The sequence below is a fragment of the Ursus americanus genome, chromosome 7 (genome assembly GCF_024610735.1).
Source record: "Ursus americanus isolate L20-20 chromosome 7, mUrsAme1.1.p, whole genome shotgun sequence".
Taxonomy (NCBI): domain Eukaryota; kingdom Metazoa; phylum Chordata; class Mammalia; order Carnivora; family Ursidae; genus Ursus; species Ursus americanus.
This window is the reverse complement of record NC_142133.1, coordinates 30118910-30133353: the sequence shown is the minus strand read 5'-3', so window position 1 is coordinate 30133353 and position 14444 is coordinate 30118910. Positions and strand designations below refer to the sequence as shown.

The window sequence follows — 14444 nt, the reverse complement described above, 5'->3', positions numbered from 1 at the left end:
GTTATATGCAACTAATGAATCATCGAGCCTTACATCGGAAACCGGGGATGTACTGTATGGTGACTAACATAATATAATAAAAAAATATTAAAAAAAAATAAAGTAGCACTTGCGACAAACCTCATATTGTTTTTGTGGTTATTTCATCTGTTACACTGGATTATAGCTGTTTGTAAATCTTCGTATCTAGGACTCACAGTAAAATGTCATACACCTAATGTGCTCAAGATATTGGTACTATTTAATTAATATAATTTAATTGATAATTAATGTGATTAATATCAGACTCTCTGAGGTACTAATACCTGGTGTTTCTAACACTGTAGTCCTTTGTTGCTGTGGGTCCAATCCAAGCTTGAGGTCTTTTATTTTGCAACTGCTCTGTCCTTTTATACAAAAGGTTTGTATAAAGGATTTTATACAAATTTTATCTTTGCTTAATTGTTAGGTTTAGTGTTGATTATTTCAAAATATTTTTTAAAATCTTAATTTCTGATAGTGTGACATTGATTATGTTCATGCATATGCTTGACAGGTATTAATATAATTCTGTGTTGATGGGATTGACAAGAGATTATGGGGGAATACATTGTATTTTATGTAGTTTGAAAATTACCTATTGATGACTAAAACACCTAATACAATTAAACCAGTGGTTTATCTTAAATTTATGCTATTTAGTTGTCTTTATTTTCGTACATTTTGAATTAGTGAACAGATATTCCTTGGAAAGTCTGTTGGTAATAAGTAGCAAGTGTATATTCTAAGTTTATGCCCAAGGAAGATTCCCTTAGGTTCTCTGAGGTATTGTGCTGATACACATTTATTTTAAATGTCTTCTTGGCACCCGATGATCATTTATCTTTGTTAAACCATAGCAGTGTCTTCTGTTTGTTAATTCTTTCCTTTCCCATCATATTTTACACTAGGGTTTTTATTTGCCCTCAAGATTCCTTGCCGAAGAAGTCAAAACAGCTGACTTAAGAAAGCATGGAAAAGGGGCACCTGGGTGGCTCGGGTCATGATCTCCAGGTCCTGAGATCAAGCCCCATGTTGGTCTCCCAGTTCAGCGGGGAGTCTGCTCCCTCTCCCCTCTGTCTCTCCCCCATTTGTGCTCACTCTCTCTGTCTCTCTCAAATGAATAAATAAAATCTTAAAAAAAAAAAAAAAAAAAAAAGAAAGCACAGAAGACAAGTATTTTGCAGTTTTATTTAGTGGCAAGAAATCTGTACCTCTAAAACATAGTTTTTATTTTTCAAAAGAAAATTATCAAAAGCAAAATAGGTTACAGCATCTTAGCACAGCTGTTTTTATTTTGCATGTTACTTTCTTAAAATTTAGTCTATATGGTAACAATTATTCTTAAGGCAAGTAAATATTAATTTTTTATAATGTAATCTGTTTGGGGGGGGGAGGCTTTCAACTTTTAAAAAATGTAAGTAAAAAGAAGGCCCTCTAGGATCCTCTCATCTCTGTCCTCAAAATTTGGGCTATCATAGATTCTGTCCCCGACAGGAGAACAATCATCCAGATTTAGGTCAAGATTAATTGAAATCATGCTTCTTATTCTCTCATGGAGACTGGAAGTTTAGATTCAGAATGGCCTTCTGAGACATTTGGGACTGTCACCAACTACCTTACAAAATTAAAGTAAACAGAAAATTGTAAAAGTTTGAGTTATTTTAAAGTAAAAAATATGGGCATTTTGTTGTTGTTTAGGTTTTTCCTTCTGTTGTTCATTTGTATAATTCTTTCCTATATTTTCTACTCATTCTTTCATATTTCCCCTTAAATGGCTACTTTGGTTCTAGTTCTAAATTATGCATTGGGTTTTATTCCCAGAGAAATGCAGAAGGGCACTAAGTAGGGGCAGCATTTCTCAGCTAACTTTTTTAGGCACTCTCTATTTCTCTACCTTTTTAATCCCTGCTCACACTCGGATCCCACAATGCAGAATCCAGCATTCTTCTGAAATTCTTTTCTTCCCTCCTTCAGAACAACTATTTATGCACTAATACAATATTTGAATAATACAAGCTCAGTCTTGACTACTTCCTCCAGGCAGATTTTTCAAACAAGGAAATAACCAGCATTCTTTTTAACTGGTGGCATTCTTGAGTAAGATGCAAGATTTAAAGGTCTGCATTAAAAATATATATATATATATATATCTGCACTGTGTAAAGATGGCAAAATATCTTGAGGACTGAAAAGGATATTGGTTTGGTCTCCTCTCACCATGCCCATCTAGTTATTATTATAGATTTTTATAAAGTTGTTTTATTTGCTCCATTAATTCTCTTTAGTTTTATATGGTCTTATTAGCAGATATTTAAAGTTCAGGGGGATAGAAAGATGAATAACCCACATTTGACTATCTTTGGCCCACCTGCTATAGCATGACTCCTGCAAAACCTCCTCCTTAATTATATGTATTCCGGGGAGTCTGCAGGAGTTGTCACATGTGCTCATAAACAAGTACGGTCATTTACTAATGGACATTGGTTATTTTCTTCTAACTTGCCTCACCTACTACTTGCTAGGCTTGCTCCATCAACTGATTATTGCTGATATTTCTTCAGGTTTTATGGATTACTCCTTGGCCACCATGTCTACTTTTGCTGAGTGCGGATCCATTTTGTCTGGATACCACCACTCTTGCTGAGTATGTTAATCCAAAGGGCTGCCAGTCCTGCTTACTTTCTGCTGGGTATCATCCCCTACAGCCATTTCATTACCCTTATACCAAATGTTCCCTATGGGGGCCACAAAGAGGTCCTTTATAAATCAAAATGTCTCTCTCCCCCTTTTGTCCTGTATTTTTTTTTATTAAAGATTTTATTTATTTATTTGATAGAGAGCAAGAGAGCACAAGCCAGGGGGAGGGGCAGAGGGAGAGGAAGAAGCAGGCTTCCTGCTCAGGGAGCCAGCGCAATGCAGGGCTCCATCCCAGGACCCTGGGATCGTAACCTGAGCTGAAGGCAGATGCTTAACTGACTGAGCCATCCAGGAGCCCCTGCCTGCATTTTTTAGTGGGAAACTGAAGCAGTATCGTTTGTATATCAGAGCATTTTGAGAAATAGGGCATTTTTCTCAGTCTTCGCACCCCATAAGACTAGACAGGCATCCTTGGTGCTAAGCTGGAAGACAAGTCCAGATCATAGACTCAAGCCTGTACTATTCTCAGGATTTCTCTGGATGTCTAAATACAAAGGGTCATGGCCTTTGCACTTGACGTTTGAAACTCTCCATGGACCTCATTTTACTTGTTCTCCCCCAAACTCTGTAATTTCTGAGTACTTTAGGACTTCTAACTTAGTAAAAATATGGGCAGTGGATCTCTTGGCTTTCAGGTTAAAAGCATTCCTTCTTCTTAGAAATAGCCAATGTGGGGATGCCTAGGTGGCTCAGTAGGTTAAGCATCTGCTTTCGGCTCTGGCAGTGATTCCAGAGCCCTGGGATCGAGTCCTACATCGGGCTCCTTGCTCAGCAGGGAGCCTGCTTCTCCCTTTGCCTACCACTCCCCCTGCTTGTGCTCTCTCCCTCTCTCTCTCTGACAAGTAAATAAATAAAACTTAAAAAAAAAAAAAAGCCAATGTGGATTACAAGGAAAATTATTCTTTACTCTCCATTTCTGTTATCAGGGGAAAGTTGACAAATTCTTTATTATTGAATTAAATGGAAGAAGAGAGTTTCAAGTGCAGTCTGCTTTTGATATATAAGTAAAGGTATGGCCCTTTTGGCTTTAGCTATAAAATTTTTTCATATTTAATTTGCATAATAGAACTTTTTTTTTCTTTAGCTACCAACAGCTAAACTTCAGCCTTGTCTTTGCCCCCATTGTCATAAATTCTAATTATTGGTGTCTGAGTGAACACTAAATTGAAGAATGTGAGTTTTTATTTTCTAGTGTAGTCTTAAAGTTGTGACTTCTGTTGCTTAATATCAGAGGAAATATGGTCCTGTTTCATCACATCCTCTGTTCCCAGTGAAATATTAATCCATTTGTATGTCCTAATTCAAATACTTTCTCTTGTGTAAAAACTCCTCCACAAGTAGATGTTTTTCCCTCATAAAACCCCTATTGTACTTCGTACTTATTCTTTTATTCATTTCACCTTGTGAAATCACTATCCAAGGTGAGTGAGTGTATGTAATACACTTCTTGTGTTTTTTCCATATAAGTTTGCATAATGCTAGACATACTTGAGTAATACCAGTAGCAGCAACAACAATGGTAACAATAAATTAATTGAATAAAAGTGCCCTCAAAATAGTCCTGAGGTAGATACTTTATTATACCCATTTTATATCTGGGGGAACTTAGAGAAATTATGTCAGTTGTCCAAGTTGGCTAGCAAACTGAGAAGTTAGAATAAGAAGCCAGGCAGTTAGAGTCTAGAATCTATACATTAAGCTTACTAACTACAAAAAAAAAATTTTTTTTTTAATTTATTAAGTGTTTCTTTAAACAAACATTCCAGGCCTCACCCATCCAAATGAGAAGGGTGCAGTTTATATATTCTAATACAGTAAGTATTTTGGTTTTAAAAAAGTATAACCCTACAGTAATAATCCGGAAGTAAGCCTCATAAAACTAACTCAAAAGCAATTCCAAAGAATATGGCTTTGGAAATATTTTGAGTAATAGTAGCATCACTAGAGTCACTCCCAAGGAGACCACTCTGAGATAATGCCCAATTGAATTGAAAAACTTGTAATTAGCTTAATATCACTTTTTCTCTACTGCCTGCGGATAAGAAACTTCATCCTCTTTCATAGTAATGAGGTCCACTAGCTCTTATGCCCCATATCTGTATACAGTGGCAACCAGCTTCCGGTGACAGCAGGGTAGATCTGGAGACGGACGGGTCCTTTGTTTTCTCTAACCTTTTAAGGCCCTTTAGTTCAAGGAAGAGAGTGCACTCAGATCAATCCAAATATCTCTATTATTTTTATAGCCTGTTCCCTTGTTACCCTTTTCAGCTTCATTTTTCTATCACTTTCTACCATGCATTTCAATCTACGGCCATGCCTGGGATATGCCATCCTTTTACTCACACTACTACTTGTTCTCCCTCTCACACCTCTAGTTAGCCCGATACTAAGAGAGTTCTCTGGTTTCAAGCACAGATTCTGGAGCCAGTCTGCTTATATTCAAAGCCTGCCTCAATTACCTGCTGGCTGTGTGGCTTCTCAGTGCCTCAGTTTCCTCATTATAGGAGTAATGATGGTACTACTTCAAAGGGTAGCTCTGAGGATTAAATGAGTTAATACATATAAAATATTTAGAACAGTGCTTGTAATGAGGTCAGTACTTAGCAAGTATTGCCCCTTGCCTGTTATCACATCATCATTTTCTTTACCGTCATTTAACTGTGAACTCCTACGCTTCTTTGAGGTCCTGCTAATACTTCACATCTTCTCTATGGCTTTCTCAGAGCCCCACTGTTCAGGCAGGCTTGGCCCTTCTTTCATGCTGTCACATTGTTCACTCTGCCATTTCAGTATTGGCAAACTGAACATGCATCTGTTTCTTGATTATTGTAAATACATTGACATCAAATGTAAAGGTGAAGGAATGACGAAGGAGGTTTGTACTATGTCTAAAATTATTTTGGGTTATCACCCATCTGAACGGTATGGGAAATATTTTTAGTCACTCCTAATGTTAAAGAAGCTAGGGGCTTTTTCCTCTGTCTAAAGATGTCATAAAGGGGGAATGAAGCATGAGAGACTATGGACTCTGAGAAACAAACTGAGGGCTTCAGAGGGGGGTTGGGGAATGGGATAGACTGGTGATGGGTAGTAAGGAGGGCACGTATTGCGTGGTGCACTGGGTGTTATACACAACTAATGAATCATTGAACTTTACATCAGAAACCAGGGATGTACTGTATGGTGACTAACATAATATAATAAAAAAACATTAAAAAAAATAAAGATGTCATAAAATATTTTTCAAGCTTTCTTTGATAGTCAGAAGTTCAATAGTTTACATATTTCTAATATATAGTGAACTATTCAGATAGTATAGTACTATATATATTTCTAAGCAAACATTTGGAAGTTATATAAATGTCTTTCAAATATTTGTAAAATGTTGACTTTTTTTCTGATTCATATTGGCCTTTCTCCAATTAGTCCAAACTAATGACATATTACTTCATGAGAAAGTATCAGTAATATCCATCACTAGCCCCTGATATTAAAACTGGGAGGAAATATTCGATGCACTGTTTTTTATCTTTTTTCTTTTTTAAGGTATTTAGAGTAGAATATCTGGATCTATCATGACATGTAGATTAGCAAACTAATCTGAATGCTGATGTGTTTTTACACAGTTTACCTTTAAGTAAATGTTTCTTATAATAGTAGCTATATACCATTTACCTTGCATATTCCATTTTAATTAGCTTGTTTGTATGTGGGAGATCATAGATATTTGCTATGTATATTAAAAATATACCACAAAATGTGTTTTATGTAATAATTACCTAACAGATGTTTCCTTTTCTTAAAATGTTTTAAAAATGCTTTCATACTAAATAATTCTAAATATACTCAGAGCCATAAAAATCAACAAGTTACTGAAAATTCAAATACATATATTCTTTTTTTTTTTTTTTTAAAGATTTTATTTATTTATGCGACAGAGATAGAGACAGCCAGCGAGAGAGGGAACACAAGCAGGGGGAGTGGGAGAGGAAGAAGCAGGCTCCTAGCGGAGGAGCCTGATGTGGGTCTCGATCCCATAACGCTGGGATCACGCCCTGAGCCGAAGGCAAACGCTTAACCGCTGTGCCACCCAGGTGCCCCTCAAATACATATATTCTTACCACATTTCTCAGTGAGATGGCATACTACATTTAGGAAGAGTGTATTTTTCTTTTTCTAGAATTTATTTCTGGATGGTTAACCAAGGATATGTTAAAATACGAATAAACGTGGACCTCATATCTCAAATATGAGTAGTGTCAAATAATTCTGTTGTATTTCTAAGCGATCTTGATTTTATTGACAATAGAAGATAATTAATTGGCATCTCTTTTTAACTATTTTTTAAACAGGACAGAGATTTCTTCTGCCATCAGATGTCTTTCTGCTTGACTGAACTGCACCTGTGGTCTTTGAAGAATACCTTATACATTGGGGGTAAATGAGCTCTGGGTTAATATTGTTCAAATATAAGTTATAACATTGTAAGTAAGTACTAGCAAAAGTTACAGCCTGGATTCTCTGGCTAGAGTTGCATTATTTTCTCATACTTAATGAAAAATTGGCTACTGAAAAATAATTCTTTTTAGTTATTTTAAATAAGTTATTTTTTCAGCTTGAGTTAGACTTTCTGTTGTGAAATTAATTTTATTGGCCTAATATTTGTTTCCTTTTAGGGTACATTCATGTTCAATTTTTTCTTGGGATTGTTCATAATGACTGATTTATATTCATAAATATTTGCAGGCTGGTAAAGGTATTTCTGTTTGATATTAAGATAATATTTGGTAACGGTATTTCTGTTTGATATTAAGATAATATTTCAAACATACAGCTAAGATGTACAATTAATTATGTTCATGTTCTTTCACATTTTTGGAGATAGGAGTAATGTAAGTATGTTCTAATGATGCTTATTAGTATTATAGCATAAAGTATGTATTGTTAGGAAACATCTTTTAAAAAGTCTTCTCCTCTTTGATTATTCAAAACAACTCTAGTATTTAGGAGGAGAGTTTTATTTATATGCCTTTAGCATCATTACTAAGAAAATTGTTTGCCTTGCAAATGTAATTATGATTTCACTAAGTTTACTTTGCTTAAATGTACTAAGGATAGAATAAGGTAGATTTAACACACATTTGCTTCCTCCCCAAATTCTTCTAAAATGAGAATAAATGAATTAAAATAAAGAAGGCATAAACCCACAAGGACTAAGGGAATAGGAGAGGAGACAATTGCAATTGGGCAATTTATGGAAGATGGAAGGGATGGAGGAATTAGCAAAGCTTAAAAATCTGAATATCAAATGTCTACAGAAGAGAATTCCAAAGACAAAAATTCTAGAAAGACACAGAAATTTGAGAAGCCAGATACTGCAGAAGGACAGGGATTCAGCATGAGGGTGACATCAAAGGGACTTGAAAGTTTGCTTAAGAAGTAGTGAGACACCGCTCATACCTGTGGAAATATTTAATTAGAGAGGCTCTAGACTTGGAGACATCATCCCCAGGAAAAGAAGACAGGGGAAATGTGCTGAAGTGAAAACAGTGATGAAGTGAAAACCTACATACTAATGGGTGAAGTCCTCTTAATCTCATTTGATTCTGAAATGTGTCGCAGCCAGTTATATACTTTACAAGAAAAGGAGTTTGAGGGCCTGGAGCAACTGCATGACCCCAGAGAAAAGACCTATTGACATTGACTTTTGAGGGGGTCCTCCAGTGAAAGACCCTGGTCCCTGGCTGATCAGTGAAGCCCACCAGTTGGCAAACCCTATTCATGTACACAGAGCTTCTCATCAGCTTTCTAGTGCCTCATTTTAAAATATGAAGAGCAAGAAACAAAATACAGAAGTTTCAGAAAACACTGGAAAGTTATTCTGACCTCTTGGAAATTAAAAATAGAAAAAAAATTTTAAACTCAGAAGAGCAAAAAAAAAAAAAATCGTCTAAGAAGAGAAAAAAAACACACACAGGAAGAAATTCAGCTTATTTCACTGCTAGTGAAAGTATAAATTGGTCCAACCACTTTAGGAAACAATTTGGCATTATCTAGTATAGTTGAAACTGTATGTCACCTATTGACCAGAATTCCATTCCTAGGTATGTACCCTAGTAAAAGCCCTGACACTTGTGAACCAGGAGACATGTACCAAAATATTCATAATAGTACTGTTTATGATGCAGGAGACTAGAAACAGCCCAGCAGGAGAATGGATAAATACGTTTATGCAACAGAGAAAGTGAATGCATTACAGCTGTATGCAACAGCATCAATGAGTGTCAAGAATATAATGTTGGGCAAGAAAAAAATAAAAAAGTAGGTTGCAGAAGAGTACAAACAGTATCATTGTATTCAGAGGAAGTTCAAAAACAAGACGCAAAATTAAGTACTGTATTGTTTCAGAGAAACAATATACCAAATATATATGGTAATACTATAAATAAAATTAGGAGGATATAAACAGAAAATTTTAGTATAACTCTGAGAAGAGAAGGTGTAGACTAGAAGTAGGAAGGAGTACACCGGAGGCTTAAAAGGTAATGTGCTTTTTTTTAGATTTGCTGTTTTTTTATGTTATTAATCTTACATATTTTTGTATTTTATTTTTTAACATTACACATCATCATTTATATTCATCCAATAATTAAAATAATTTTAAAACAGAAATGTTACAACAATATTTTTAGTATAGCACTTTTACTTAGTAAAAAAATATACATATAGAAAAAAACTCTAAGGAGAGACAAAATATTATTAGGAGCTCTCTTTGAAGAATGGAAATATGGAACATTTAACTTTTTTGCTTGTTTTATTTTCTAAATTTTATACAATAATATATAATTTTTATAATCAAGAAAATGTAATTATGTTGAAATATAAATATAGAAAAAATGAATGCTGTGACAAAAGATAAGATTACTAAATAGGAGAGAGAAGAATTCAGAGTCTCAACATTAGGAATTCTACACTTAATTATTATTCTGGGAAAAGCAGCAAAGAGGAAGTGATGAAATTATCAAAGAAATATTACTAGAAGTTTTCATAGTACTAAGAAAATGAGTTTATAGGGGCGCCTGGGTGGCACAGCGGTTAAGCGTCTGCCTTCGGCTCAGGGCGTGATCCTGGCGTTCTGGGATCGAGCCCCACATCAGGCTCCTCTGCTAGGAGCCTGCTTCTTCCTCTCCCACTCCCCCTGCTTGTGTTCCCTCTCTCGCTGGCTGTCTCTATCTCTGTCGAATAAATAAATAAAATCTTAAAAAAAAAAAAAAAGAAAAAAGAAAATGAGTTTATAGGTTGAAAAGGCCTGTAAGTACTGAACATGATGAATGGAAAAAGACATATATGAAGGCACATCAGTGTGGAATTTCAGAACACTGAGCATAAAGAAAAAATCCAGAGACCTTACAGCAAAAAAAGAACAAATGGATCACATACAAAGGGTTGGAACTCAGATTGCCCTTGGCCTTTTTAACACCAATAGTGAAAGCTATGAGGCAATGGAATGATGTCTTCAAAATTCAGAGAGAAGTTATTTCCAACTTAGTATTCTTTTCCCAGCCAGTCAGTCAGTTGTGAGAAGACATTTTCAGCTATGTAAATACTCACTAAATTTACCTTCCTTTTCTTATTAAACTACCAGAACATTTGTGTCTTGCCAAACAAGGGAATTAAACCAAGACAGAAGAAGACATACCTGTCTAGTCAGGAAAATAGACGGTCTATGCATCAGACCTAGAAGTTAGGCAGTCCAGAATGGTACAGGAGCACAAGGCTCTAGGGGAGATGTTGTCAAGGAAGAAATTATACTGATTCATTGATATGTCAAATAATAAAGATTAATTAGTGTTAACATTCTTAAAAAAGATTTTATTGAGAGAGAGAGAGCACAACCCCGGGGGGGGGGGGCGGAGGGCAGAGAGAGAGGAAGGAGCAGACTCCCCACTGAGCTGGGTGCCCGATGCGGGATTCGGTCCCAGGATCCTGGGATCCTGACCTGAGCCAAAGGCAGATGCTTCACTGACTGAGCCACCCAGTCACCTGTGTTAACATTTTTTTTTTTTAAGCAAATAAAAAACAAGGCAATTTTTAACGTCAGGGAAGTTGTGTAAAAAAAAAGGAATTGCAATCATAGTGTACCTACCCCATGGTTTGGTTGTGAATGGTATTTGTGTATTCATTAATATTATAAGCACTGACTTAACCAAAAATTGTGCTCTAATTATATTGGGAGGATGGGGAGAAGTGTAAGTTAAGTGTTTGTAGGTAGGGCGGGGTACGCAGTGGTAAAAGATAACTGAATTCTCAATTTCCATATTGGATAGGCAATAGAGAATATCTACAACTGAAGAATCAAGAAAAAATAGAGTGAGAAAACTGTTTATAAATACGGAGGTATATACAGAAGAAACAGCTCATAATTGAAAATACTTATCTCTAAGGAGGAGGTATCAAGGGCTGGAAGGCTTACAGTGTGGCAGTGTTGCTTATGTTGAAAGACTTGAGCGGTATACCTGGATTTTTTAACGCCCTGCGCATGTTTGAATTAGATATTTTAAAAAGATCAAAAGCCAAAAATAGCCATCTTTTTATACCCCCAAAGACATTGGTAATGTCCTAATTAGTGATATTTTTCTAGAAAACTCAAAATGGTATCAATGTAAATATTCTTTAAAAAGAAGTGTGAGGGGCGCCTGAATGGCTGAGTCAGTAGATCTTGTGACTCTTGATCTTGGGGTGGTGGATTCGACCCCCCCAATGGGTGTAGAGATTACTTAAATAAATAACTTAAAAAAAAAAAAAAGAATTCTGGTCCTTTATGGTCTTCATACTTCTAGAGTTGTAAATATTTGGCTGCTGCTGATGGACTATTGTACTAGAGAATATTGCCTGTGTTTATAATGGTTCTTAGATTAAAAAAAAAAAAAACCCACCTTTTTATTGAAGTATAGCATACATATTGAAAAGTATAAAGATCATGAGGGCATGTTTTGAACTATCAAAAAATGAACTCAACCATAAAATCATCACCCAAGAAATAAAATATTTTCAGTATCTTAGGAGTCCTACTTATGACCTTTCCCAGTCACCCCTTATTAGATATTTGCAATCTATCCAATAGAAATAAACTGTATTCTTTAAAATTTATGTCCTGGGGTGCATGGCGGGCTCATTTGGTAGAGCATTTGACTCGATCTCAGGGTTGTAAGTTTGAGCCCCACGTTGGATATAGAGATTACTTGAAAATAAAATCTTAAAAAAATTGTCTCAATTAGTGGCATGATGAATAGAAGGGAGCTTTAATAAGTACACAGGATTGACTACTTTGGAAAACTCTACTTAAAAAGTTAATTATATTGGGTGCCTGGCTGGCTCAGTTGATGGAGCATGTGACCCTTGATCTTGGGGTTGTGAGTTTGAGCCCCATGATGAGCCCCATGATGGGTGTAGAGAGTACTTAAATAAATAAATAAGTCTTAAAAAAATAAAAATAAAAATTATAACTGTAATACATTTTTTGTTTTTGAAGTTTCATGTTTCAGTTTGAGAAAGTTTGGAGCAATCAGTCACTAGGGGGCAGCCTGTACTGCTTCCACTTCTTTAGAAACAGTTGTGTCCTTTTGTTAGTAACTAGAATTTTTTTGTGTGGAGGGAAACAACTTTTACTTCAAAGAAAAAGATATTTCACTATTCACAGATAGGAATAAAATGGACACAATTATTTGATTTTCCTGTAATTCATTTGCAAGGACAGAGTACTTGGTTAAATCACTCTCGACATCTAGGAAGCCTTGCTTTGCTTTTGTACCCCCAGGAGAGCACCTGAATTTGAATGCGTTTGGAGGGTGTTTTGAGTCTCAGCAAGCTTCAGATAACTTAGCCATTCTTTCCTCTAATTTTCTCTTTCTGTCCTGCAAATTTCCCCCAAGCACCATACTAGATCCAAGCTAAACTAAAGAGAAGAAAGCAATAGCTCAGAATCCAACAGGGCATTTTTTTTTCCAATCTCTAATTTCATGTGGCATTGCTTAGTGGCAGTTCCTTTTGGTAGCACCCTGTGAAAAATATCAGAGGAAGTGTGAAAGAGAAAAGTTGGTCTTCCTTGATTTCAGGTTTTTTTTTTTTTAACTACTCCTTTCCTCATATGTAAAGCTTTTTAAATTAGATTGATAAACTTTCCAGTTCCTACATCTCCCTAGAATAAATGAAATCATGTCCAGATACTTTTGAACGTATTTATTTCTAGTAACATAAAAAGATTGTTTCTGTCCTTGCCTACCTGCCCCGTAACTCCAGTCCTGCCATATAATATGGTTTGGCTTCTTATTCTCCAGAACTTTTTACCATAATCTAATGTTATTTCTTTTCCACAGATAGAGACATAGGGATCTACCAGTATTATGACAAGAAAGACCCACCAGGTAAAGTATCTATTCTACTCAACTAATTTTTATAAATGAAATATTGTAAACTATAAAATATTGACCATTAAAAACTCTTTTTTTGAGCTTTAGATAAATTCTAAACTCAAAAAAAGTCATTTCAGTTCTTTAGAAAAATACTGAGGTTGATATCTGTTCTCTATAAAATAAAGCAATATTGAGAAAATGCCACAGAAGAACATGAAAATATTCATTTTACTGCCAATCCACCTGATAACTGGACAGTCTATTCACATTTATCTATCAGTGTCCCAGTAGAGGGCATTGTTAATGTGTGGGTCCCACTGTTGCTGGCCTCCTGGATCCTCACCTGATATCTGAAATAGGCATTTCTGAGTGAATGATCAATTTTCTTTATCTGATTAATCCTGTTAATCCCAGAAGTTTCATGATGGGCCAAAAGGTCTTTCTAGCTCGTTACTTCCTGTTTTGGTCTCTGTTGAAGCGGCCTTGTGTGGGTATCCTGTGTGCTTAGCTTGGTGGCTAATAGGCTAACTTTATGGTTCTGATGACAGACTGAAGTGGCTTCTGTTCTGGACTTGGTTGCAGTTCTCTTCCCTGTCTGATGAGATTGTGAGCTCAGGATATTGGCCTACCTGTTGTGCTATGCAAGCCTTTTTACTACAAATTTAGGAAGTACCTGTATGACATGAAAACACCCACATCATGGCATTTTTTCCAGCTGCCTTTAGAAAATTTAGCGTAATTTATTAGTCTCAAAATGTGCATGGTATACATTATATATGTGCATTTAAAAATACAAAGTATTTTAATTAAAATAATTTCCACTTCTTTTTTCTTCTTTCCTTCTTTCTCCTGCCACAGTATCAGTGACAGAGCATGGTAACTTAGAAGAAAAGCAGAAGCTGGCAGAATGTAAGTTTACTTTATACTTTTTTTGTAATTATTATAAAACTGGAACTTTAATATCCCTGAAGATTCAGTCTTAAAAAATATTTTAAGCTTTCTGCACAAATAGGAAGTGTTCCTTCCAAATTTCTTATAATTATAAATTCCCATTGTTTAGGTATATAAACATATGAGTGAAAATTATATTTGGTAAGCATTTCTAATTTAGATCATTGCAATCTCTATCCAGTTTGGTAAGATATATGCCTGCGTAAACATAAACTTTCTTAATGAACCATATTTATATCATTTAATATATTTAAAATAAGTGTACCATACCTAAAATCTGATAAACGTTTTGTTATACGTACCATGCCTGAATTGTTAATATGTTTTACCCATTTTGAGAATATAAAATTTGTAAAAAAAAAA

The 14444-nt window shown here is 35.3% G+C and overlaps 1 protein-coding gene across 8 annotated transcripts in view; it reads left to right on the top strand.

Annotated features, from left to right (window-relative positions):
• The window catches only part of WDPCP (WD repeat containing planar cell polarity effector), a 466454-nt gene that overhangs the window by 137707 nt on the left and 314303 nt on the right, over positions 1-14444 (top strand). For 7 of the 8 annotated variants that reach the window (XM_045788084.2, XM_045788088.2, XM_045788083.2 and 4 more), the window contains exons 2-4: positions 7071-7155; positions 13095-13142; positions 13989-14039. In XM_045788084.2, coding sequence (XP_045644040.1) covers positions 7095-7155; positions 13095-13142; positions 13989-14039 — 160 coding nt within the window. In that variant the 5' untranslated portion in view covers positions 7071-7094. Of the gene's footprint in view, positions 1-7070; positions 7156-13094; positions 13143-13988; positions 14040-14444 lie in introns of those variants that run through there. The other variant, XM_087863434.1, reaches the window with a different exon arrangement.